Source organism: Xenia sp. Carnegie-2017, unplaced genomic scaffold (assembly GCF_021976095.1).
Source record: "Xenia sp. Carnegie-2017 unplaced genomic scaffold, XeniaSp_v1 HiC_scaffold_20, whole genome shotgun sequence".
In the NCBI taxonomy this organism is placed as follows: domain Eukaryota; kingdom Metazoa; phylum Cnidaria; class Anthozoa; order Malacalcyonacea; family Xeniidae; genus Xenia; species Xenia sp. Carnegie-2017.
In genome coordinates this window covers 9689806-9716689 of record NW_025813483.1, presented here as the reverse complement: position 1 = coordinate 9716689, position 26884 = coordinate 9689806, and the positions used below count along the sequence as shown (strand labels likewise).

The window sequence follows — 26884 nt, the reverse complement described above, 5'->3', positions numbered from 1 at the left end:
GGTAAAAATGAGCAGAATATGAACCCTCAAAACGACCAACATGTGATCAGCCACTTGGGTTGGAGATTAACGTGAGTAAAAATACTCCAGCAGGAACGAAATACTATTTCCGTATATAAAAATGATACGGTTTGATTACTGCATCTGTGTAATATAAAAGAAATAGTTTTTCTCCTTTAGAGAAAAAATTGCGCCATTTTAGAAAATGGTGCCAACGGCAAAAATGTAGCTATATCAGTGTTGCACCAGGAGTAAATTCGTAAAATAGTGTTCGCCTAACAAGGAGTGCGTCATTATTAATATCACTATTCAATACAAACAGTTCTACGAAATTTTCGCGTTTCTCAACGACGATGTAATTTTACCAAGTTTCGTTGCCATGGAGCTCCCTTTGTATTCAGCTATGCCAACTTCCGACGTCACAAGCTCGGGCTACAAAAACAGACGCGTTGGGTAAATACACAAACAATACGACCGGCTTTTCAACGAGTTTTCTCGAAAACGGACGTAAGGAAACGGACGTAAGAAGATCGATAATTTTTTATTTGGTGATGACATGACGATGAGGATATGAATTCTTAACCTCTAAATAATTACTGGAAATGTTAAGTGCTAGTAGATGTCAGTACTCCGTATGGCAAGTTGTTCCTTACTATACAGCTAAAACATATTGTTTAAAATGTTCTTATTCATATATAGTGGAGCTTTCTTTTGAACAACTTGCCAGAGTCATTTAGGTCAACGCCTACTCTAACGTCATTCAAAAGTAAGCTGGAGTCTCTATATTCCAAAACAAACAGACTCCCAGACGACAACCAGACAACCAGGCAGAACAATATTTTTACCAATAATAGTACATATTTTTAACCTTTTATCTTGGTGTAATCTAATGTACTGATGGTTTTCGATCCTTGTTTAAATAAAGTCACATACAAAATAAAATACAAAATCAAACATAAGACTGCCCCCAATGATCGATTTTTGTAAGTAACTAGTGTTCAGGTGCATTCGGAGGATTTATAAGTATTCCACCATCCACTAATGCTCGTGTAAAATATATAATGTACTACTGATTCAAAGATTATGTTGTACATAAACGGGCATAAGCAGCTTCAAAACATCATGTGTATCCCAGTACCTAGTTTACATAATTCATCGGAGAGAAAAGTTCGAATGCAGTCAAAATCCATAAACTGCAGTATTCCAATCCACGTGACACATTTCGCAGCTAGGACGTGCTTATTATGCTAATTACATTGCCCGAATCCTAATACAATTAACATTACACGACGCTCAACAACGTGGGCTGAACAAACACATATGTGTAATATGGGTGAACAAATACTGAAGGAATAACAAACAGCAATAATAAAGTTCCAATGAATTTTCTTCACTGGTCGCGATACGCTAACAAATTGGGGTGATCAAATATGAAAGAAATATTAGTACAGACCCACCGTGTTGTCAACAAACACGGTAATAGTCTTAAGCCGGAAATACAAAAATCGTCATGGATTCATGCCGACAAAGGTCAAAGCTATTTTAAAAGCTTAAGATAATGGGGCTTAATTACTGAGGTGTCAATGACTACATGAAGGTACCGCGAACATTAAATGGAAGTTGCTTTAATTTGGCCGTGAAGATAAAACTAAAAAAATTTCCTTGAAAAGCGCAGTTGCCATGGTGAATGGCTTTTAAAAAAGATAGCCAACAATCATAACTGTGCATAAGGTTTCGCCTCCGACTGTGCTTCATCGATTCATCTCGAGCGAAAGGCTTATACAATTAGGTTCGTGGTAAACAGGCAAAGTAGTCTAAGACGCACATCTAATTCCCAAAGACACGACAGAAATGTCAAAGGCATAAAGCAATGCGAACAGAAATTTCACCTGTATGCTTTCAAATATTTTCTTTTTTGGATTAAGTTGCGCATCCGGTTCTGAAGAAAAAGAAACATCAATCAGTGAAAAAATGGGAAAGGGGAGAGGTAAAGTTTGGAAAAATGGAGAGGGGGGGGTAACTAGATACAGTTGGAGTAAGGTGGTCGGGAGCAGCATGGTACAGTTAATTAAAAGTCGTGGGGTCTTAAAGTACAGTTTGAGAAACGGTGGCGAGAGGCAGCAACACACAAGTAAATAAAAGTTGGGAAGTAAGTTACGGCCCTTTGAAAAACAATGTATGAATCGAATAGGCTACCGCGTATAAATATTGTTAAATAAAATAAAATAAAATAAAGAGCGTGGTTTGATGAGAGTAGATAACCTAACTCTCCCTCTTTGCGTTCGCTGCTGATTGCCACTTAAGCACAGTTCGTTTCCAGTCGGGTATACTCGACTCCATCGAAGGAATGTTCGAGCCCCAAGACAAATTACCGGTAATAACACAACTCGATACCACCTTACCTCCTAATTTATCATGTTCATAACCTTCAACTATCACCCTGTCGCCCGGTTTACTCTGGGGAGGTGGATCTAGAGGAGAAACTTCTCGTTCACCATCACAGCTGGAAATTAGAAAATGTTAAATATCAGCGCATATCCCCGCTAAGCAACGAAAGATTTTAAACCAATCAAAATGTGTTTCGCAGAGGCCGCGAACTACGTAAAAATTTCCCCCTGTGGCAAAAGTCAACATTCATAATTAGTTCCCATGCAGAAGAACTTTCTGTATTACGTCGGGCGAGTTAATACCACTTCACATTGATAGTGAATCGACAGCATATTAATGCATTTACTAACGACTCAATATAATCTTCCATTAACGACAGTAAAAACTTGCGTGGTCTCAAAATGACAACAAAAATTTGCGTGGTCTCAAAATGACAACAAAAAAACACACAACTAACACGGACAACAATATACTGAAATATTTCTCCTTGTCCGGAGGTTGACAATATTTGACAACTACAGCCTCGTAATCACCAAGACAGCATCAAAGTTGCAAACTAGTTACTGAACTACACAAAAGATTAAACAAACCCAGTAAGACTTGCACACAACAGCATAGCTTCAGATTTGATGCCTTTGAACAGAAATTGAAAAGAAAACGGTAAAGAAAGCACACAACTTTAGACATAAAGGGAGCATGAATGATTTGCTGTAAGAGCCAACGAGATCAGTAAGCTCTTCAAAATGCCGAAAAATGCAGACCGACTTATCCTCTGGTATGTAAACACTGAATATGGCTGCAACTAGTTCCAATTAAAACACAAAAAAATATAAACAACCCATGGGCCATAATATACATAAGGTAATGCTGAGTAAAAAAATGTTGCGATAACAGAGTGTTTTCAAGTGATGTCAAAGCGGCCATTTCAAAGCGGCGATGCTGAACATAGCAAGGAGTCGACATAAAACTTTCTCGCAATCTTGGATTTTCTACCAACATGACGATCGATGAAAACACCCTAATACTTTAGTGCAACTCACTTGTTTGATAGATACAGTAAAATGTGAGTTTAATGTACAAAACAAGGCAGGCAAGGTTGCAATAAAATTGCGTCCTTACAAAGGGAGAAAATGCCAGAGTATCTGTAACTGATTACTGATATGAATTTTTCCGGACTTGGCCGAAAACAACGCAGAAAACAAGTTCTAACGGTAACGTAAACAAGATTCTGAGTTAGTGATGCAAACACAAAAAAACACGTTTCAACATAGATATACTTTATCTTGGGTTAGTCATATTTTTGACTGAATAGTTATCAAAACAGATACAAAATGAGTCCACATGGGTATAGGTGTACAAAATGTGCACTTCCTGTGCACACAAATACGGGATACATCTAAAACAGGATAACTTACCATATGCGACGAATCGGCGTTTTGCCAAAACGAAAACCTAGTTTGTTTACATTCTAATGCGGATAACGTGTTGTTTTCCCACACTAAAACCGCATACCGTGTTGTTTTTTTCACATTCATACTGTTCACTCTTTGAACCGACATTGCAGACGATTTTACATACATAGTGGTTTTAGCCGTATGTCATATATATATATATATAGGTTGATGGTGTACTTAATGAACAAGAGATAATAAATTTGAATGTTAGAAGTAACAATCAACGATGTATCAAGTAAAAACATGTGCATGAACGCTGAATCTAACTTAATGTCACAGAAGCCTAGTACTTAGTTAGGTACAATATTTTTCGCGTTGATGTGCGGGGGCTTGGAAAACTTTAACATTTGATAAAGTTCTAAACTCTTAAAGCGCTTTAAAAATAATTTACTCAAACGAAAGCAGGTATTTACTTTGATAAAACTAGTTTTTTAATGTACATATAAAATTTTTCTTTGTTTCCCTATAATTCCTTTAAGTTTTGTTTTGATTCCATTTCCTATTCTTCTGTGTATACGTGGCCTTCCAATATACACGGCCTATAAGATCCCTTTCCCCTTTACTTTTACAGTAACTTTAGTGAAAAGTACCGCGGGTAAATAAAGTTGGGTATTTTATTACTATCACAAAAACACGGTCTCCGCATTTGCTGGAATTTGATGTTAGTTTCCTGTGGACGGAAATACACTAGTACAGTTATATAGATTGCGGTTTTAAATATTTCTGGATTCTAAAGAAGGGAGCCTTATAACGTTTCGGACAACCAGCATGTGGGAGAATTTGTTGTTGGATTCCTATGGTAGGAAATACCGCAGTGAAAATATTATAGAGTGTGGTTAAAACCCTATCCGGATTCTTGTGGCCGGAGCTTCTTATACGCTTTCCGTTTTTACATGACATTGACAAAATGAAAATTGCCAAGTATTTTTGGACAAATTGAATGGATGACAAAATAATTGAATGGACGGAAAAAAACAGGAAAGTAATAGATAAAAACAGCACGTACGCGAAATTTAAAGAGTTCCGTGAGCTATTTATGATTGTAGCATCTTCAAAATTTCTTGGGGTCGTTTAAAGTCAAAATATTTCAATCAAAAAATCTTTCATGTTCTGGTTTAAACTCAGCCATGTGGTATGTCAACAACCAAAACAAAGTCGCGCCTACTTAATACTCACCGCGCATGTTCACAGGTTTTAGATTGCAAAGCACCACAACGTCGCGACCTTCAAGTTTTTCCAAAGGGTAAAGCCCGGCGAGACCGCTGATCACAGTGCGCGGCTCTACAAATGACAACGAGAGGGAGATGTCAATGACTTCCAAATCTTCGAAGTGAATATCTTGTAGTATATCATCGAATGCAAAACTACTACGTACATTATGATAGAACATTAGCAAAAGAATTTTGAAACACGTTATGAAGTTTACAAATAATTTAAACAAAAGAAATCCTCAAGCGTAGCTGATTTTTGGTCACATGAGTTATAGAAAACCAGGTTCTGTAATATCATTTCGAAAAGCTGTTTTAAGAACGAGTAGCGGGAAAAAGGGGTCATAAATAAATTAGTTTTTGATTTGACGCAAACTGGTGGAAGTTAGTCAATTGCGCTTCTCGACCGATAGGCACACTGAGCTCACTAACAGCAGTCAGTGAGCTAATTTGATAAACAAAACCAAGCTGCGCAGTGGTCCTGTGTCACATGAAGTTTTACTGTTAGCTGGGAAATTGATACTTTGTCATTTAAGAATACGACTCGACAGCCAAAACAGTTTTAATTTACTGCTGATGGTTAAAATATACAGACAAATTATTGGAATATTAAGAGCACAAAATTACCACGAGGACGAGTTTCTTAGGGTATTTAACTTTAGGGAAAAGATCAATTAATGCACCCTTCTTGACATTTATCTAATACAACGTGAATGAAAATATAAAACAGGACATCAGGGCAGCCAAGACAGTAAACGTACATTTAAACACAATTGAACGTACCTGCTTCTCCGACATCAATTTTTTCTAAGTACAACGAGTCCGCTTCTGGATGCTGAATAAAAATATTAGAATATAAGTATCAACGAAGTACCGGGCACACCCTTCAAGGATGGAACACACATATAGATGTTATTCAGTGTCAAAAGTGACCCACAATTGGTCAAACCATAAAAGAAACTATGCAATTTAAGGATGTTACCAAAAAATAGTCGCAAAAAAAATTACGACTATAAAAAGCTGTTCTTCATACGTGAGTAAATGAGCGAATTTTCGCTGGCAATTTCTGGGCAAATATCACCATATATGTCCCTTACCCTCCATCAATATAATCTACTATATAAGAATTGCAGGCTGGTTTACCTGGATTAATCTAATTTACTATCAAAGAACCAAAAGTTCTTCATCCTGATCATTCTAATCCACTACTGAATTAGACACTTGTCCACTTGTTCAAACTTAGCAAGCATCAACAACTTCAACATTTATTTAACGTTGGAAATTCAAGGCAATAAAACAAAAACAATATTCAGATATTGCTTTAATTACTTATAGATCATATAAAAATCATGGAGTTGCAAGCAATCTACAAGAGCGTCTACTAAACTTTATACACACCTTTGCAGCCGATATTACTTTTCCCACTCTGATATCCAGTCTTGAAGGATCGACGTCTCGATTCGATTCGGTACTGCCTTTTGCTTCTATGTAAGTTGAAGAAAAAAAAGTGTAAACGGCAATGCTCTTTTGTGTATGCATTCCAAACATTAATCTAAAGAAATTTCTAAAGGAGAAGGCTGTTAAAGTTTCTATAAAGCATGACAAATTGAATGAGCACGCGCCTTACTTTTTGCTTTCTCAACTGGATAAGCCTGTTGCTTCAATTTCTGCAGTTCACTAGATTCGAATTTCTTCCTGATTGGATCCAATAACTACATAGGAGGAAAAACCAGCAAATCAATGCAAGGCAAAGCTGCACACGTCGAGTATGTTCAATCACGTCAACTAAACTTGGAAGTGAACTAAATTTTAGTTCCATCAGATCAATCGGGCGACTACTATCATATAAGTAAATCAACACTCGGAGGTGACGTTGGGTACAATACGTTCAAAACACGAGAACTAAAATTTTCCATCGGCAAATGGACAACAACTATAGATCAAAGCTAAGTTTTAAACAACCATTTTGGACTTCGAGTTATAATTTTGCGTGTCAAATTATCCGTAGTAAATACAAAATAAATTACATAACAGCACACTGGTCATTGGTCATAAGAGCACATTGGTCATTGGTCATAAGAGCACATTGGTCATTGGTCATAAGAGCACACTGGTCATTGGTCATAAGAGCACACTGGTCATTGGTTATAAGAGCACACTGGTCATTGGTCATAAGAGCACACTGGTCATTGGTCATAAGAGCACATTGGTCATTGGTCATAAGAGCACATTGGTCATTGGGCATAAGAGCACACTGGTCATTGGGCATAAGAGCACACTGGTCATGGGTTATAAGAGCACACTGGTCATTGGTCATAACAGCACATTGGTCATTGGTCATAAGAGCACATTGGTCATGGGTTATAAGAGCACACTGGTCATTGGTCATAAGAGCACACTGGTCATGGGTTATAAGAGCACACTGGTCATTGGTCATAACAGCACACTGGTCATTGGTCATAAGAGCACATTGGTCATTGGTCATAAGAACACATTGATCATCGGTCATAAGTGCACATTGGTAATTGGTCATAGCACATTGGTCACTGGTCATAAGAGCACACTGGTCATTGGTCAAAAGAGCAAACTGGTCATTGGTCATAAGAGCACATTGCTCATTGGTCATAAGAGCACACTGGTTATTGGTCATAAGAGAGGACACATTGGTAATTGGCCATAAGAGCACAGTGATCATTGGTCATAAGAGCACACTGGTCATTGGTCATAAGAGCACATTGGTCATTGGTCATAAGAGCACACTGGTCATTGGTCATAAGAGCACATTGGTCACTGGTCATAAGACCACATTGGTAATTGGCCATAAGAGCACATTGGTCATTGGTCATAAGAGCACATTAGTCACTGGTCATAAGAGCACATTGGTCATTGGGCATAAGAGCGCATTGGTCATTGGTCATTGGTCATAGGAGCGCACTGGTCATGTTTTACAATACAAGACAAAAAGAAACATACAGAGCAGAAACATAATTCAATATGACATTAGTCCTTTTAGAACTTATATTTTTATCTTTATCTGGACCTTAAAATTTGAATAGTAAAACATGAATTTGTAGTTGTCAGAACAATGTACAGCTTACTCAAACAACTTCCTCTCTGTTAATTTGGTAGCTATCTTGTGCAACACACGCACACAAATACGGGATTTAAATACATAAGATTTTTCATAAAAATTGGTAGTGATATAATGAAATCAAAAAATTACTGATTTTTAAATGGCAAAGTCCCAGCGATTTTAGCAGTCCTGAGAACGAATGTTGGTGCTAATCGACGTTTCGACAACCTTAGACTTGACTTATAAGATGACCACCGCTAAGGTTGTCAAAACGTCGTTCAACACCAACGCCAACAGTCCTTCTCAAGACTGTTCTAATCTGGACGATCAACGTACAAGAACATGCACTGATACTCCTGGGTTCAAACAATTCAATTTTAAGAACTAAGCGTGGCGCAGCCAGGCCGCAAGTTTTAGTCCTGCTATGTAAACTTCAAACTACATCTTCCTCATTTCATTAGAAATCTAAAGACTTAGAAGAGAAAAATTTGCAAAGCGCGACTAAATAAGCGCGCCGGCTACGCTCGTAAGTTATAGAAGCTACGCTTGCACAGTGTAAACTATGCAGCCCTCACGGGCTCAGGAAATTTTTACCTTATTCAAAACAATGCAAACACCATTCTTGAGGTCTTGTGGATGAACCTCCTGCGTTAGGATAATGGAAAGAATACGAACAGTTATCAATAAACAGAAAAAACCAACACTGGTAATTTTGCAATAGCTTAAAATTATACTTTACCTTTCTTCCAAACGATTCTTCCAGCTGTTGGAAAGTCTTGAAAGAAACATCCCCGCCATTTGCTTCGCTGCGCCGAATCCAAAATTCTAAAAAACACAGAAAAAAGAAATCATTGATTTTAAATTGAATTCACCAGATTTTTTCAACAAAGCAGACAATGCGGAGCCTGTTCAAAAGTATGTTTATGCGTGTGTTGGGGGATAGCACGAGAACATACTTTCTAAGTGGGAAGCTGAGTATATTGCTTGTCTATGGAAAAAGTGGACTGGGGGGGAGTATATCATCCCATATACATTTTATGAACAATGGCGCATGTAGAATAACATTGCATGTCTGCAGTCGTGAGAAGGATTAGGTATGGGATCTCCAGCAATCCCATTTACATCATGCATAGGTTTTGATACCTGTGATTTGTAATTGACATGCTGCGATTACGTATAAAATGCTAAACAAAGACTTTAAGGTCCGTATTCTAAAAGGTCACTCACACTCTCGCGCACTGAACGGGGGAATTCAAAATCACCTTATAACTTTTCGAAGACGTTATTTTCACTCGACTGATTGCTTGATTTGAAATATTATTGCAAAAATTTGCCAACAGATGGAGAAACGAGTTTGCTGTTCATTAGTGGTAGCGCGATTTCTATATCGCATTCAGTCGGATTGAGTGACCTTTTAGAATACAGGCGTAAGTCATCGACTATTCAGAATACAGGCGTTAGTCATAAACTTAAATATACTTTAAAACAGCATGAATCAGATGATATCAGACATCTCATGGTGTATAATATATAATTCAAGAGTGAACTTAAGTAAAAGTTAGACGAATTTCACAAGCAACATACCACTTTCTCCTTGTAATTCTAAAATTGGAAAGATGACAAACTTAGCAAACGACAGTACGCCATTCTCTTTTATGTTTCCCTCTTCACAGAACGCCTAAAATTTTTCAAAAGTAAAATAGTAATTCATTATACGTAGCAAAACTTTGAACAGCTATAAACATCTTTGCAGCAACGGCAACAGCACAAAATAGGCGCTACTGGTTAAGAAGTGAATATGAAGGGGGGTGGGTGGGGGAGAATACAAATGGAGACTGAAACTTTTTTTTGGGGGGGGGGGCGCGGAGCGGCGTTGGGAAAGCGGTACTATACATCGCTTGTCTAGTCGACATTTTCATCGTGTCACAATTGCAATATATTTCGTCCGAATTTCTGTTTATTTCATGTGTTTAATGCATAGTGGAAATAATCTTGCTATAACTAAATGAAAAATAAAGCGGGGATTCGGAAGAAAAGAAAGGGGGCGGAGATTTTCGAGGGGAGGAGTAAAACTCAGCACCAAGAAGTGTAAATGTACCTTTGCCACTTTCTTTTTGACCGATGAAGCACTATCCAAAATATCTATCTTTGAATCCTAAAAAATCCACCTGAACGTGAGATGCACAATGCGTTTAAAATAAATAAGTCACTTGCTTAACAGCCCAGTCAGAAGAGATCATCGAAAATTACCACGTTTAAGAGGAAACAACAAATTAGTGAAAACATCGGTGAAAAAAGCACTTTCGTGGAAATTTCGTTTGAATGCTTTAACGATAGCTGAACATACTTTACACAACTGGTTCAATGCATAAAAATATCACAACCATCCAAAAAGCAAATGGTAATGCGAACACAAGTTCGCCAGAAGCTATAAAATAAGTTCAGTTCAACCCCAGTTCACCGTCATCATAACGCAGCTTTTAAATTTATAAATTTTCAAAGATGATTTCCAAACTGAACTTCCAACAAAAATGAACAAGTAGCAGTAACCTCGCCATTCGGAATGTACACTTACTTCGTCAGAAGAACTCATTTTTGTTCCAGTTAAGCCAGGAACTGAAAAGCAAAGCAAAGATAATCCAATAAACACTTTACATGATACGTAATTCTAGACAGCATTGATTTCCAATCCTCAAGAAGAAAATATTCGAAATTTTTCGCTGTCAAGTTTGTAGCGTTATCGGGGTCCGTGCCATAAGCCCTGATGTACACATGTCGATAATGTTGACATTTTCTCCGGCGACACAAAACTTGAAGTCGAGAAAACGTGAAGAGCTTACGTGTCAGTTGAAGTTGTACAAAATAAAAACGGTCATAACTTTATAATGAAATTACAATTTTAAAATAAATGAAATTTGAGGAAAAAACTATGGACAAGGTCAGAGACTAGCAAACTAGACTTCCACGAAATCTGCCTCTAGAAAAACTTTTAGGTTAAAAAATTGAGGATGTGTAAATTCTTCATTCTTTAATTAATATTTCTCTTCAAACTGCAAATACTCAACGACCTTTAAATGACATACCAACGCAAGAATCAAGAATACGCATCCTCATTCCTTAAACTGCAAATACTCAACGACCCTTAAATGACATACTAATGCAAGAATCAAGAATACACATCCTCATTCCTTAAACTGCTAATACTCAACGACCCTTAAATGACATAGCAATGCAAGAATCAAGAATACACATCCTCATTCTTCAAACTGCAAATACTCAACGACCCTTAAATGACATAGCAATGCAAGAATCAAGAATACACATCCTCATTCCTTAAACTGCAAATACTCAACGACCCTTGAATGACATACCAATGCAAGAATCAAGAATACACATCCTCATTCCTCAAAACTGCAGCAAATAAAAGCTTTTCAACATTTCAACATAAAATTTCAAGACGCAGACTTGCTGCAAGTACACTAGCTAATATTTAAATTTTATTTAAATATGAAGAAGCAAACGCTTCACTTCAAACACGGCAATTCGATTTCCCAAAATGGTACCCTTTGTTTTTGCGTGCGTATCATTGATCCGCATTGAACGAAGGCCATTATTTTTACATACAACGAGGATTTTCCTTACCCATTGGATTCATTAAATGTATTCGTTTTTTATATCCTAGAGTTGGTAAATACTAAAAAACGAGCAGAAATATAAAGTCACGAAAAGAATGTAGTTCCAGTCAATCCAGTCAATAAAATATCATCATAGTAGTAATGTCGTAAACCTTTTCAGCAAATGTGAATATTTTTCTTTGATCCAAGCCACCAAACTGAGCATCCACACCTAAATATTCTTCATCGATCGCCTGCGTGTATAAAAAGATTATATTTTCATTTCAATTGGTTAATTAACAACTATCAAATAAGGCTGAGCATAGTGTACTTTTGTCGCTATAAACCTTAGTCGACAGGTCGATAGTCGTAGGTTGAGTAAGAAAGACTGATGCTTGATAATTCTTTATATAATACGAAAAACTAAATAATTATTTTCAAAAAAATGAGCATCAATCAAGAACAAAATTAACGTCTGTATTCTAAAAGCTTACTAACACTCACACTTACTGGTTGGATTTCAACATCAACTCATAACTATTCTAAAAGCTTACTAACACTCACACTTACTGGTTGGATTTCAACATCATCTCATAACTATTCTAAAAGCTTACTAACACTCACACTTACTGGTTGGATTTCAACATCACCTCATAACTATTCTAAAAGCTTACTAACACTCACACCTACTGGTTGGATTTCAGCATCACCTCATAACTATTCCAAAGCTTACTAACACTTACACCTACTGGTTGGATTTCAACATCACCTCATAACTATTCCAAAAGCTTACTAACACTCACACTTACCGGTTGGATTTCAACATCATCTTATAACTATTCTAAAAGCTTACTAACACTCACACTTACTGGTTGGATTTCAACATCATCTCATAACTATTCTAAAAGCTTACTAACACTCACACTTACCGGTTGGATTTCAACATCATCTCATAACTATTCTAAAAGCTTACTAACACTCACACTTACTGGTTGGATTTCAACATCACCTCATAACTATTCCAAAAGCTTACTAACACTCACACTTACCGGTTGGATTTCAACATCACCTTATAACTATTCTAAAAGCTTACTAACACTCACACTTACCGGTTGGATTTCAACATCATGTCATAACTATTCTAAAAGCTTACTAACACTCACACTTACCGGATGGATTTCAACATCATCTCATAACTATTCTAAAAGCTTACTAACACTCATACTTACCGATTGGATTTCAACATCACCTTATAACTATTCGAAAAGCTTACTAACACTCAAACTTACTGGTTGGATTTCAACATCATCTCATAACTATTCTAAAAGCTTACTAACACTCACACTTACTGGTTGGATTTCAACATCATGTCATAACTATTCTAAAAGCTTACTAACACTCACACTTACCGGATGGATTTCAACATCATCTCATAACTATTCTAAAAGCTTACTAACACTCATACTTACCGATTGGATTTCAACATCACCTTATAACTATTCTAAAAGCTTACTAACACTCAAACTTACTGGTTGGATTTCAACATGATCTCATAACTATTCTAAAAGCTTACTAACACTCACAAATACTGGTTGGATTTCAACATCAACTCATAACTATTCTAAAAGCTTACTAACACTCACACTTACCGGTTGGATTTCAACATCATCTCATAACTATTCTAAAAGCTTACTAACACTCACACTTACCGGTTGGATTTCAACATCATCTCATAACTATTCTAAAAGCTTACTAACACTCACACTTACCGGTTGGATTTCAACATCACCTTATAACTATTCTAAAAGCTTACTAACACTCAAACTTACTGGTTGGATTTCAACATGATCTCATAACTATTCTAAAAGCTTACTAACACTCACAAATACTGGTTGGATTTCAACATCAACTCATAACTATTCTAAAAGCTTACTAACACTCACACTTACCGGTTGGATTTCAACATCATCTCATAACTATTCTAAAAGCTTACTAACACTCACACTTACCGGTTGGATTTCAACATCATCTCATAACTATTCTAAAAGCTTACTAACACTCACACTTACCGGTTGGATTTCAACATCACCTTATAACTATTCTAAAAGCTTACTAACACTCACACTTACCGGTTGGATTTCAACATCATCTCATAAATTCTATACTAACACTCACACTTACCGGTTGGATTTCAACATCATCTCATAACTATTCTAAAAGCTTACTAACACTCACACTTACCGGTTGGCTAAAAGCTTACTAACACTCACACTTACCGGTTGGATTTCAACATCATCTCATAACTATTCTAAAAGCTTACTAACACTCACACTTACCGGTTGGATTTCAACATCATCTCATAACTATTCTAAAAGCTTACTAACACTCACACTTACCGGTTGGATTTCAACATCATCTCATAACTATTCTAAAAGCTTACTAACACTCACACTTACCGGTTGGATTTCAACATCACCTCATAACTATTCTAAAAGTTTACTAACACTCACACTTGCTGGGTAGGTTTCAACATCATCTCATAACTATTCAAAGATGGTATTTTCACTTCATTGACTTTACGATTTGAAATACTTTAGAAAAATATTGCAATCCTTGGATATATTAGTTTGCCATTGACTAGAGTGGAAGCACAATTTCCGTTTCGCACTCTGTGAGAGTGAGTACGAATGAGCTTTTCAATACTAGCGTACATGTTTGTAATGTTAGTGCAATCCTGATAAGGAAAACTGGTGTTGGCATTAACTGTCGTTTCAACATCCTTAGCCGAGTACTTAGCGGTACAAACTATCCTCTTCATATTGAGAGCAACTTTGTTCGCTCATCATCCAACCAAAACTTAAGAAAATTGTACTTAAAATTCTTATTCAAAGGCAAGGTCTACGAACGTGATATCTTATATACGACTTTTTCACATCCGTTGTGACGTAAGAGTGAATGAAAAAGTCGTATCTTACATATGTTAATTACGTCTTTCATTGGACACGACGATTTCGTATAAGCCAGTGGAAGTTTGTCATGTAAACTTTTAACTTACAAACAATTCCGAAAGTTCATAAAGAATTCAAAAACAGGTTTTGTAGACAAAGCCTCTGATTGGTTACCAAACATAAATTATCCAGTAAAATTAATAGTTACAAGACAAATGTCGCAACCAAGCAGCACCCAATATGCCTTTGACAATTTCACTGAAATCAACTGCAACTGACAGCTTATCGGATTTACGATCAAATTTTATATCTACTGGCTCTGACGGATTATCGGATTTACGATCAAATTTGATATCAACTGATTATGACGGATTAATGAATTTACAATCAAATTTAAAATTTCAGACTTAATTTCATACGTACGATAAAGGCAGGCATGGTGTTAAAATTATTTTGTTCAAAGTTTTGCCTCCCTCAAAGACAATGTTTTGTGCTAGTAGTAAGAAGCAAGCAGTCCAAATCACAAGCAAATTATGCCAGCTACCAACATAGAGTTTGACAATTAACTATGATTTGCACCTGCAATCCAGGATAAAGAAGTCCACTAAGCAATGGATGTTGCACTTGCTTCACAACTTCTGCTCCGGCTTTTTTGGCATCATGCTGTGTATAAATATTATCAAACCACATTGATTACATTCAACAACATTTGTCAGCATTTAATTACATTGTCATAGTATGCAATATGATATCAACTGTGTTGAAAAATATTGGGAAAGTTATATCACGTGGCCCTTGTTCAAACTGGCATGGATCTAGGATGATTTTGTATCTAGAACTAGTGTGCTCTAGTTTGGATTGGATTTTAGGGGCTAGTTTTTGTGGATGTTCCTATGCCATGTCAGATGTTTCTCCAATTGCATTGGCTTGATTCCTTGGTGTATTAAAGTTTCGAAAACAAACTGGCAAGCCTTTTAATACAAAGGCTGAAAGGGGTGTGCACCCCTTACACACCATCAATAAATCCACAAAGCCTTAAACTGCACTTGAAATTAGTGACAGCTCTTGTATTGCTTGTTACACAAGTCTCAGATACAAAAATTACATGTTATGCAACTAATGTCCAATATTAATGAAGTCTCTAAGCTTCACAAAAAAAACTGTTCATAAGAAATTAAGAAAACAAACCTCAGTTACAACTGTGGATAATTTATACACATCCAGAATGTATTCCCTATCAAATAAAATGAAAAAATCCGACATTAAAAAATCTCCTATAAACATTGAAGTCACTTCACATGCACTTTTATGAGTTCAAACTTCAAAATAAACGTCCACAAAGAATTCAAAATATGTTTAGAAAGACATCAAATCATGCAATAAACAGTTAGTGACTTTTTACAACTACACAGTCAGCCAAATGTCATAAGTTTTAATTATTTCTTTGATAATTTCATCCTAAACTACTAAACGTTGATGGACATCAAAGCATTTACAAACAACTGCACAGGAATCAATGCAACAAAAACTTCACAAAGCAATGAAAATTTAATTGCAAAACACCTCTTAAGAGGCATGATTAGTGAATATTTAATGAAAAGCATGTATAGTTGGGCCATGCAAAGAGTAGCACTTCTACAAGTGTCATCGTTTCATCGAATAATTTGATCACAAGTAGTAAGATTAACATATTATTTTTTTACACTATTGGTCCACATCTAAGCAAACCTGCTAAGTTGATAGGTTGTTCCTTTGACAAACTTGAGTTTTTCTAATGGTACATCAATTGATTCTAACATTCCCTAAATCAGCAAAAAAGCTCCGTTTGACTCAAAATTTATGGTACATTTTCTATAACAAAGATGGAAAACAAACTTTTATAATTTCTTCATAATACTGCACACGATATTCTAATAGTTCCCATGGTGCCTTGAGATTATCCAAGTACGCGTGGAGATCTGCCAGTAAAACAGTAACCTTTATCATGAAAATACGAAACTTCAATGAAACTTGTGCCATCAGGAACAAAGCAAACAAGTACAGCACACTGTGAAAATGTACTAATTGTTAAAAACAAGTGATCTTGCTACTATTTATGACAGACAATTTCCACAAACTTTTAAAGAAAATTTAAAAGAACAATGGTTTTACATGCACTTTAAGTCTTTAGAGACAAGGCAGATTTTATCGTGGTAGGTTAACTACCTTTGTGATAATTTTATATTTTCAAAGAGGTATGGTCGTTTTGGCTTTTCAGCATGGCTTATATTATGGGCACAGCAGCCAACCTTGAAAAGCTTGAACTTTCAACTAGACAAGTACAAAAAAAAATGCTTCACCTCTGATCCTGCTTTCAAAAAATCAGCAATTTTCGTCATTGGCACAAAGTAAGCTACATGTGGTTTTCCAGTAGTTGCTGTGCCCCAATAAATTTTCAATGGTCTTTCAGAAACGATTTCTTTGATTTTTTCTTCGCCCAAAACCTCCTGTTTTCAAAAAAGTTATAAAGATGTTACAAGTGATGTGTCATACTCATATCAAAAAATACACGTAAACATGCTAGAAATTTACGGTAATTTAAGTAAAATGCATCGAAACAAGCCAAAAAACTATAACTAACGGTTCTATTTTTTCAAATTAACGTCGAAATACCTTTAAATTTTTTGTAATCAAGGTTACTTTATCGTCCACAGAAGTTGCACTAACACCAGAGGCGGCCATTTTTACAAGTACTTGCAAATTAATCAACGAGCGTTTATGAACGCAAGAACTTAAAAGTGTGCAGTACTTTGAAAGAAAAATGTTGAAATTGTATCAAAAATCTAGCATTTGCTCTTTTTCTTAAAACTCTAGCCAAATAGAGCTTTCCTTGGATTGGGAAAGCAGGTATTCTAATTTCTCGTACAGTAATTACAGTAGATGTCTTGGTTGCAAATTGACTGTACCACGCGGTCATAGAAATGGAAGACTGAACCCAAACAATCAGTCGGTATTGTTTAAATATAATATTTAATACAGTATATTTATCTCAATATACGGTCTATAATCATTCTATAATTGTAAGTAAAACCATGTTAGTAGCAGTTAGTAGTAGCCTCCTTACCATGGCTTGACTTATAATAAATGCACTGATACTGTTAAATAATGCATTCAATAAAGCGTTCAAACATTAATTAAATACTCCCAAAGAGCTTCCATTAAAGGATATTGATCTTTCATTGCTGTCTCCAACTTCATATATAACATGTGGAAAAATTCGCCTTCTTGGTCTCTTGGGCGTGCACGGCATTGAACTGCAACACCAACTGGGCACAATATCCCTACAAGCCTCTCTAAATTTGCTGATACGAGTATAATAGACCAAAGGATTGATGGCACTGTTAAGATAGCAAATGAAAATGATAACAACCTCTGTTAAAGTAGTCAATTTTAAATGCCGACCAGTTGCTGCATCTAACCGAGCAACAAGGTATGGCAGAAAGCATATAATGTAGCCAACAAAGAGAATTAAAATGGTTAGGAATGCTCGGGTCTTGAAACCATAATTGATGCTCATTTTGCCAGATTTGTGAATCCGTGTTTGAGCTCCAGAAACGGGGGGATGGTTGACAATTTTCGTGGAATTTTTGCGAACTGTACACAGAATTCTGTGGTAAACAAATCCCATGACAAGAAGAGGTATAACAATGGTCAGAGTATAGAAAAATAGTGAATATGAATAGGCATCATCATTTAAAGCACATATCACATGCCCCCGTTTGTAAACATAATCTCCCCATCCAACTGTGGGTGGAAATGATAAAAGAAATGATATTGCCCACGTCAGTGCAATTACAAACTTAGCCTTGCGTGGTGTAAGCGTTTCTTGCCGGCATACAATAATGAGATAGCGGTCCCAGCTTATCGCCAGCAAGATATACGTCGACTCGGTCACAAAGAATGACAGACAAAACGCATTCATTTTGCATAAAATGTGGCCGAACACCCAGTCGTTGGCGGCCAAAGTCACAAACGATGCACCCATACAGAAGAGAGCTATCAATATGTCAACCAATGCCAAATTAGCAAGAAGTAGATTGATAGAGGAGCGCATAGCAGGTTTTTTACATACAATATAACATACAACAGTGTTTCCAAGCACAGCTGAAGCCATCATAACGAGAAGTACTATGATAAACAAAGCTTGTAAAGTCGGCGAAAATATATTTTCTGTTCCAATATCCACGCATTCTTCTCGATCGGTGCCAGTAACCGAGGTATTTGAGCAATTTTTTGGCAGGCAAGGCTCCACTGTACAGTTCCTCATCAATAAGACGTCGATATACCTGCAGCAAGGCTACTGAACCTTGGCCAGCTGCTCTTATCATATAGAGTGGACAGTAAGAAGATCCAGAGTAATTTTAAATTAATCGCTCCCAGGAGCCAAAATTCATGATGATAGAATAGATATCGTCATATCTTTGCCTATCCCATGCTGGGATCTCCCTTATAACATTTAAAACCAATTCGGTTTTTACGAATAGACACCTTTGCGTTCACTGTCTTCATTCCTAAATTCGTTCAAACATTAGTTTTATTTGCTACATTTGGCAAAGTTCGATTTGATTCCGGAGGGGTACTTCATGAAGAAAAATTTTTGCTGAATGCAGTGGAATAATTCAGCTGACAATTTTGAGAAATATACCAACTATACAAGCTGCTAATATCATCATCTTGTAAACTCGCGACAAATAACTTTTCAATGATGATATTAGGTTTGGAATTGGCAGTATGTAACACAATAAACAGAATCCCGAAAGTTTTGGTTCATCGCAAATCCACTTGTTAATCCTGGTTAATCCGTTAATGACGTAATCAATAATCATAATTTGTAATGGCGGCTCCATTGACAGTATTTTTGATGGTCTTCGGACTTGATCTAACTCGTAAATTTTTGAGCGACTTTCTTCCACGGGTATGTAAAATGCTTTGATAGTGATTTTTAACATAGCTAACCTAGAGATTTGTCTTTGGAACGAGACTGATGTATAGAACGCTATCGCACAGCTATCACACACAGTCTGTCTTCAATAGATATGTCATTAATTATTCAACATGAATTCTATGATCATGTAATATTTATAGATGATAAACAAACGTGGGACTGACGAAAGAGAACTTGTGGACAATATCAAACACAAAAAGTATGAACTATCTCAAATAAGTCCTCAGGTAATGTGGTGATTGGTTAAATTTACATCAGGTCCAGGTTTCATATGGAAGACACACACTGTCTGAATAACCAAGTGGAATTTTGGTAACTTTTAGAATGAATTCAGCAAATATGCGAAGCTGAGACGAGTCATTGACAAGTTACAAGAAAAAGCAAAAGCGAAAGGTTTCACTATAATTCTCATCTTACCTATTGTGATATAAAGTACTGATGTGAAATAATACTTGTTCTCAGGAATTGAGCACCAAAAGAAAAGGATCAAACTCAAAGGTGCTTTGTGGGTCATAGGCATGGTCCTGACAGTAAGTCACAAACAAATATATTGTTGATGTAATGGCACTTATCACTAAGTAATTTTTCTTGCTCAGGTATTATGTCATTTGTTTTTGGCATGGACGTATCTGTCCTCTCCTCTAATTATATTACCTGAGGAATGGTTGTACCCTTTGACAGTTGTTTTAAAATTTCCAACAAATGTTAATGGTATGTTTTTTGATCTTTTTGTACAATTATTACAAAAAGTTTTTACCTACTCTGTCTCCATGTTGTAGGTGCCATTGGTCTGCCAGCTTGGCTGTTAATTTGCAACTGTGTAATTTTTCAACTCAAACATATGTGGTCAATTCTTCCAGAAGCCTTGAGAAGTGACAATGAAAATAAGATATTAGACTCCTCATAAGAGAAATGATGTAGATTAGCATATTTCATCAGAACTTGTACAAAGAAACTGTTCATTAAATTATAAATTATTTGCTTTAACACAAATGTGCTCATTGAAGGTTGGAATATTAATGCTGTAACAAATACTCTGCCTTCTATGAAGAATTCAATGATAGAGTTTTGAAATCAACTAAAGAGGGGTATGGTCATGTTATACTTTGCCAAATAAGAAAAGCTGAGAAATTGGTTTTATAATGTTAATTAGAAAAGGTGGTGGACTGGTGGTATATTACGGTATAAACATAATGCGTAAACATCTAAACAATGCCCGCCAGACAACCGAACAGCGGCTGTTACTTATGACATTATTTACGTCAAGGCAAAGCTTCACTTCCTTTCCACGTGTCAACAATCTTATAGCATTGTTTGACCTTCATTCAAGATTCTCTACCAACATGATAGGCATACACACGAGGAACAATGTGGATTAAATTTCATCTTTCTCACGATGCAACGTCTTTACAAAATCCTTCATTTCTTCGTCACTCTATTTTTTACTGTTTTATTGAACTCACGGTACTACATCAACTTGACAAAGCGCAAGATTCATTGGGCATTCTCGGATGAAAATGCTGAGAGCAAAATTTTGACCGAAGTTGCGACCTTGACGAGCCTTCCTCGTCATTTGACATTGATCTTATTGGAGAGTAATGTGGATTTAACAATTTTAGCGAAAATAATCGTTTGGTCTTTTACGATCGGAATATCATATGTCAGCGTCTACTCAACTGATGGTAAGCTTAAACAATGTAAACGGCACTTTCGTTACCTTGCTGAAAAATCATACAAACTGTACTTTGCTCACTGAATATGTGCAGAACGCGGACTGTAAATGTTGTTCGTGATTTTTGAGAATGGAATCGTTGTCAGTATTTCAGAGAACTTTTTCTTGCACATTCCACATTCTATTACCTAACCACCTTGTTTGAGTTGGTTCCCTATTGCTTTAGAAGATGACAGGAGAACAGAATTATATGATGAAGTGTATCAAATAAGACAAGACATGACAAGCTGTGACTATGAGCTACAATTTAGCGATGAAAGTTTGACAAATCACAATGGACTAAATGGCTCAGGTATATAGTTTTTACCTAAAAGACAACCATCATATTTCTTTTCCAAAAACCTTTGCTCATCTTTCATAGGTCAGAAAGCTTTTAGGAAGGTGCACTTGAGCACAATTCCATACCACAAAGGGAAAGAAGAAATTACAAAAGTTGCACAAGACTATTGCATCGGCATTAAAAACAAGGATAACCTACCAAATATAATGAGTGTGGAACATATGAATAATCTTTTAGAAGGTAACACTTAAACACAACTTCTTGTATCAGGAACCCTGTATAAACACAAGTAAATCAAATGAGCAGTAATGCAGCCAGCTTACTCCCATTATGTAAATTCTGAAAGATTATCATTATTCATTTCTTAGAAATTTGTTTTTTGTAGTCAGTGAACACAAAACTATTTGCATTCTGAAAATAAAAGTCAGGCTGGCTACACTGCTGTAAAAAAGTAGTTGATATTGTGAGAAGTTGAATTTCACACAATCCAGGATAAGAATAAGATTTCATTGGAAATTGACAACACAGTCTCATCCTGACAACTTTCCTCAATGTGTTTCATATATACTCTCAATATATTTAGCTATGCAATCATTTCCAATTTGGCAGGACTGTGTTGACTTCCCATCTCTAAACAACATTTCATAAATGCTTTACATCTTTTAGATCAAAGAAGTTTCCCAGATCCTGACTTGGCATTGGTATTTGGACAACTTAACAGTGTCTGCAATTATCCACCTTGGCAAATCAGGCTTACAGAATTCATGTAATTCACAAATTTGTCTGAACATTTCAGCTGTTTCAAACTGTTATTGAAACCACTTAAACAAACCTTCAGATTTCCAAAAATTTTAAAATTTCTCAACATGTAATTCATGGGTAATCAATAACCATTCATTTTCCTTTAATAAAATCTGTGATATCAAGTAATTCCAATTGTAAAAAAGCTATTACCTTACATTTTGCCTATTCTACTCATTTTCTAGATTTGTTCCTTCCTTAGCAGTACTGGACCACTTCAAATTCTTAGAGACACTGCACAAGTACAGCAAATGTGAACAGAGATTTGGAAGATAGCACTGGAAATTAATGAAAAAATATTTATTTTGTTTGATCAACATGTATGTGTGATTGTCATTGTCGCAGGTTTTTAAATGAGAATACAAGTTATTACAAAAAGGACATATACCATGATACACTTTCAACCTTCAGACATTGGTATTGCAGAAATTTTTGACATTATTAATAAAGTATTTAAATAATTTTATTACACGTGAATATGAAAAAATTCAATTTTGGAGCCAAAGAAACTTCTTTAAACATTCACACAGTAGCGTTGAGTACTTATAAGGAATTCTATGGATAAATTGCATGGGATGAAATTGTCAATCCCCATAAGTACTCTCATTACAATGGATAGAGTTCTGGGAAAGTAAACACCATATATGACACGCGATGAGTTACACAAGCGAGTCTTGAATTAGTTACATAAGAGAGGTGACCTTGGCAGGAGATATATTCTATTAAATTCAACACCATAAGTTGTAAGACATTCATCAAACCGCAGAAACTGATAAAGACTTCCTGTATGCTATATTTAATTTAATTACTTCCCCACGCAAAAAGGTCCGGATTAGTCGGACCTTTCACCCAAACTCCGACAACCATAAAAATTCGACCACAACTACAAAATTCCAATTACAAAACTTAAACAAAATCTTTAAAACAAATCGAAAAACTTAAAAAAGTTTCAACGGTTGACTTGAAACAAGAGGACCTATCGAAGCGCCAGTCTAAACACCAACAAGTTTCTCTCTGGACTTAACTAACCTGGACCTGCGTGGACCGTTCAACATCTACAAACATATAAGATCCAAAAATAAGCTCTGGTCTGGGCAGTGCAACGAAAATTTTTGGCGCGCATCACATAAAAAACCATGCTGACAGTCTCTGTTGTTAAAATTCAACCTAGACTAATCTAGACCTAGACTGTAAATCAACCTAGATTGTAAATTCAACTAAAATCAACCTAGACTGTAAATCTAGACTAATATGGTAAGGTACAATTTATGTGAGACATCGATAAGACCCAGACGATGTCACGATGGCGATAAAATTGTATCTTAGCTCATACATAACCATGGCAATTCGCATCATGTGACATTTCAAAAATGGTCGTTGACTTCAACCCGGTTTTTCGTGTCAAATTTTGAACTAACTAGGACATGTTATTCAAACTTTCTTCTTGGTCAGTACGAACACCAAACGATTAACAAAAAGCTTGCGGCAATCGTATGCTAAGGTCAACAATGTTAACATAAAACTAAAGATGTATTTTCAATAGATCAACGAAGAAATCAATAGTTCCTTTTAAGACGAACCGTGCAATCACGTTCATATCGGAAAACAACGGAATGCATGCATGATCAACCAAACACGCCAATAAAAAATCTTCATTGTTATTTCACAATTTCATTTTGCAAGATCCTGTACTTCATCCACTTCTTTCCACAGATTTATGAAAGTTACACAAAAAAGACAGCATTTCCATACGCGGGATATTATCAAGCACGGTCGGTGAGAATGAAAGAAATAAAACGTTTGCAAGTTTTTTTTCTCCTGAAGTGTGCGGAAAACATGGCTGACAGATAAGCTACTTATAACATTCTAAAAATAATACTTTAACTGCTATCTACAATTAGTGTTTAATATGATTTTGCAAAGTTATTACGCACAAATTATAACGAATTGCATAAGTAGCGATGAAAGTTTAGCCGCCTAATGAGCCGTTTACGCTGTATATAAAGGAAAGATTTCGCTGTTTTTCTCATTCGAAGGGCGGCGCACGAACCCGAGAGATCATCAAGCAAATAAACAGACATGGCAACTCGTGGAACATCTCTACGCGTTTTGATCATTATGATCTTCTCGTTGCATTCAATCGCCAAGAGCAACAAACAAAACACTAAAATACCTGACTATCTGCTGGAATTGTACAAAAATTCATCCCTCACGAAGATCATGCCGTACAATGCCTCGTCGATTCGATCCATGTACTTCGAAACGATAACAAGTAAGTTTTCTTAGATTTAGGATGGTACAAGCTAAACATACTTCATAAATGACGTCACTTTACGAATAATGCAGACAGTTATTGCTATCGAGGAATCCACGGTTCTCGGCTACATAGCGATAAAGTAGAAAATCAAAAAATTTATTTGTACTGTGAATTCGTTGAGTTTTTATACCGTAACCAATTTAAATGTAATAAGAACGGGACTTTGAAATTCCCTCCTCATATTGAAACGACGATATTTGACAGGTAAAAAACCAGATACGTGTGGCTAAGCCCTTCGACACCAGACAAACCACACATTAAACAATGTTTGAGTATATGGCCATGAAATAAACAATCAAGATACTTCTTATATTGTGGTAACCGCGAACAATTTCATTGGTTTACAAAGATCACACACGATGACTGACGCGATTCGTAAAACACTTCTTGACTAAGTAAACGAACTTTATGAAGAAATCATTTTCGATGTGAGGAGCAATAATGCATGAAAACCATTACCTGACAAAACTATCGTTTTCCTTCAAATTAGTCTTTTCAGGATACCTATATGCATAAAAACATTGTTCATTTTCATAAAAGGGGTGCACGAGAAGCAATAACGTAATTGCAACTGGTTATCTAAAACGACTAAAGTGAAAACAAGTGAATCAACCCATCTTACCCTTTACCACACCCGAACGAAAAGTAGCCATCACCATAAGGGTTATTGTTCGCGAATACATTATTATTAAACAATAAAGACATGAAAATGATCTCTTTAAGTGATTAGTTTGATGACGCCAGGCCGTAAAAGTGCTAACAAGCTTAATTGGGCTCGGTAGTGGAGTAGAAAATCAAGTATATATAATTGGAGTTCAAAGGGAAAGGAGTTCCACGAGTTCACCCCATTCCTTTTGCATTCAACAGGAGCTGCACTACCAGCCATTACTAACCAACATACTGTACAATGTAAGATAGAATTAGGCAGGCGAATGTTTGCTTACGTGATGCACACGTTTGTGCCGTGTTTATTCACACCAGATCTGTAAATCAACAAAAACAGAAGTTAGTACGTGGTAAAGATAAACAATAAACGACAACTTACAACTGCATTCCTTTAGAACTGAGCAACAACCCGACATGGAAGCTGACGACCAGCCTGAAAGCACTCCAACAAAAGAAAACGTACATAATTCGCGACGAACTACGCGTTTACGTCGTAAACGTACAAGCAAACGGTAACTTCCTAATCGAGATAAAAAAATCCACCGAAAACGTGATGTTTGCAAGTAAAACAATTTCGAAAGGCTGGAACACGGTAAATCTGAATGGTGCGAGTCGAAAATGGCTAAGCCAATCATTGGGAACACTCACCATCACTGCCACGATCCGGTCCGGAAATAACGTGCCGACGGGTGATCAAAATACTCTCATAAACATTGGTATGGCAGGATCTCTGAGGCCTTACTTGGTGTTTTACGAAAAATAAATCCATTATGTTAATTGCAGAGCCGTAGATATATGAGCATCGATATTCGTAATATATTTGTCACATAGAGATGAAATGTAATTGTTATACACATCACAGGTCGTAATAAATAGAAACGATTGTAAAAGACCAGAGAAACCTTTCAGAAATTACGTCATTCGAGGGATCTCAAAGGCCGCTAAAGTTATCTTCCATACAATGGAGTCCTCGAGAAGTGAACACATAAATTGCATGATTTTCTCAAATGAATAATTTTGGAGAACGATTGTAGCTTATTGTATCGAAACGAATGTAGTTTTTTCATTTAGTAAATAAAGTACGTGCTTTCTTACATCGCTCACCCACTGCGTGTTATTGTCTATAGACTGAAACAAAAACAGCTGTTTGCATCCAATAAAAAGAAGACAGAAGGAAATGGCATTATAAAAGGATAGTAATCTTATTATCCATTTCACTAAGTTTCTCGATGTTCTGACTTGGAAAATAGACTAAAACTGCTCAAAATGGCAAAAATTATGGTAGAAAAAATGACGTATCAGTTGAACAAGGAACGGCGACTTTCGGGAAGGAGTCATAGTTCTTTGAAATTTCAAATCCATCTTGCATTCGTGACAAGCAGCACGACGGAAAAAAATTTAGGTGATAACCTACTTATC

At 36.2% G+C, this 26884-nt stretch overlaps 5 protein-coding genes across 8 annotated transcripts; 3 read left to right on the top strand and 2 right to left on the bottom strand.

Moving 5' to 3' along the window:
* Positions 1-130: 130 nt before the first annotated feature.
* LOC124441084 (tyrosine--tRNA ligase, cytoplasmic-like) lies at positions 131-17636 on the bottom strand. Of its 2 annotated transcripts, XM_046991515.1 has the most exons (21): positions 17338-17636; positions 17025-17171; positions 16561-16662; positions 16414-16487; positions 15874-15919; positions 15265-15348; positions 11911-11991; positions 11766-11817; positions 10699-10739; positions 10222-10278; positions 9708-9801; positions 8863-8948; positions 8718-8768; positions 6678-6762; positions 6449-6534; positions 5834-5885; positions 5019-5123; positions 2979-3021; positions 2403-2503; positions 1890-1939; positions 131-432 (listed from the first exon to the last, which is right to left on the bottom strand). In XM_046991515.1, the coding sequence occupies exons 1-21, from the start codon at positions 17404-17406 to the stop codon at positions 325-327; spliced, it is 1614 nt and encodes a 537-aa protein (XP_046847471.1). In that variant the 5' UTR covers positions 17407-17636; the 3' UTR covers positions 131-324. The 2 variants fall into 2 exon arrangements, with proteins under 2 accessions (XP_046847471.1, XP_046847472.1); XM_046991516.1 differs by lacking the exon at positions 17338-17636 and having other exon boundaries at positions 16561-16643.
* Positions 17637-17677: 41 nt separating this feature from the next.
* LOC124441078 (high-affinity lysophosphatidic acid receptor-like) lies at positions 17678-19414 on the bottom strand. Its single transcript, XM_046991509.1, has one exon. The coding sequence runs from the start codon at positions 18989-18991 to the stop codon at positions 17855-17857; it is 1137 nt and encodes a 378-aa protein (XP_046847465.1). The 5' UTR covers positions 18992-19414; the 3' UTR covers positions 17678-17854.
* A 118-nt stretch (positions 19415-19532) lies between these two features.
* LOC124441082 (guided entry of tail-anchored proteins factor 1-like) lies at positions 19533-20656 on the top strand. Of its 2 annotated transcripts, XM_046991513.1 has the most exons (6): positions 19533-19639; positions 19810-19896; positions 19993-20062; positions 20132-20199; positions 20266-20380; positions 20449-20656. In XM_046991513.1, exons 1-6 carry the CDS (start codon positions 19559-19561, stop codon positions 20574-20576), a joined length of 549 nt encoding a protein of 182 aa, XP_046847469.1. In that variant the 5' UTR covers positions 19533-19558; the 3' UTR covers positions 20577-20656. The 2 variants fall into 2 exon arrangements, with proteins under 2 accessions (XP_046847469.1, XP_046847470.1); XM_046991514.1 differs by lacking the exon at positions 20266-20380.
* Positions 20657-20982: 326 nt separating this feature from the next.
* LOC124441079 (dehydrodolichyl diphosphate synthase complex subunit Nus1-like) lies at positions 20983-23007 on the top strand. 2 transcript variants are annotated; one of them, XM_046991511.1, is made up of 5 exons: positions 20983-21351; positions 21571-21693; positions 21763-21921; positions 22348-22447; positions 22668-23007. In XM_046991511.1, the coding sequence occupies exons 1-5, from the start codon at positions 21066-21068 to the stop codon at positions 22756-22758; spliced, it is 759 nt and encodes a 252-aa protein (XP_046847467.1). In that variant the 5' UTR covers positions 20983-21065; the 3' UTR covers positions 22759-23007. The 2 variants fall into 2 exon arrangements, with proteins under 2 accessions (XP_046847467.1, XP_046847466.1); XM_046991510.1 differs by having other exon boundaries at positions 20986-21351; positions 21568-21693.
* A 1446-nt stretch (positions 23008-24453) lies between these two features.
* On the top strand, positions 24454-26568 carry LOC124441081. Its single transcript, XM_046991512.1, has 2 exons — positions 24454-24754; positions 25861-26568. Exons 1-2 carry the CDS (start codon positions 24562-24564, stop codon positions 26226-26228), a joined length of 561 nt encoding a protein of 186 aa, XP_046847468.1. The 5' UTR covers positions 24454-24561; the 3' UTR covers positions 26229-26568.
* Positions 26569-26884: the final 316 nt, after the last annotated feature.

Excerpts from the sequence above, each read along its gene's own strand:
- LOC124441078 (XM_046991509.1), bottom strand. The coding sequence starts at position 18,991 with ATGAGGAACTGTACAGTGGAGCCTTGCCTGCCAAAAAATTGCTCAAAT.
- LOC124441082 (XM_046991513.1), top strand. The coding sequence starts at position 19,559 with ATGGCGGCTCCATTGACAGTATTTTTGATGGTCTTCGGACTTGATCTA. Across the intron at positions 19,897-19,992 it reads TATCTCAAATAAGTCCTCAG|AATGAATTCAGCAAATATGC; the intron begins GTAATGTGGTGA and ends GGTAACTTTTAG. Across the intron at positions 20,381-20,448 it reads ATTTCCAACAAATGTTAATG|GTGCCATTGGTCTGCCAGCT; the intron begins GTATGTTTTTTG and ends TCCATGTTGTAG.
- LOC124441079 (XM_046991510.1), top strand. The coding sequence starts at position 21,066 with ATGCAACGTCTTTACAAAATCCTTCATTTCTTCGTCACTCTATTTTTT. Across the intron at positions 21,352-21,567 it reads CAGCGTCTACTCAACTGATG|AAGATGACAGGAGAACAGAA; the intron begins GTAAGCTTAAAC and ends CTATTGCTTTAG. Across the intron at positions 22,448-22,667 it reads ATCAGGCTTACAGAATTCAT|ATTTGTTCCTTCCTTAGCAG; the intron begins GTAATTCACAAA and ends CTCATTTTCTAG.
- LOC124441084 (XM_046991515.1), bottom strand. The coding sequence starts at position 17,406 with ATGGCCGCCTCTGGTGTTAGTGCAACTTCTGTGGACGATAAAGTAACC. Across the intron at positions 11,818-11,910 it reads TATTCACATTTGCTGAAAAG|TATTTACCAACTCTAGGATA; the intron begins GTTTACGACATT and ends CTCGTTTTTTAG. Across the intron at positions 6,763-8,717 it reads TTTGCATTGTTTTGAATAAG|TTATTGGATCCAATCAGGAA; the intron begins GTAAAAATTTCC and ends CCTCCTATGTAG.
- LOC124441081 (XM_046991512.1), top strand. The coding sequence starts at position 24,562 with ATGGCAACTCGTGGAACATCTCTACGCGTTTTGATCATTATGATCTTC. Across the intron at positions 24,755-25,860 it reads GTACTTCGAAACGATAACAA|AACTGAGCAACAACCCGACA; the intron begins GTAAGTTTTCTT and ends GCATTCCTTTAG.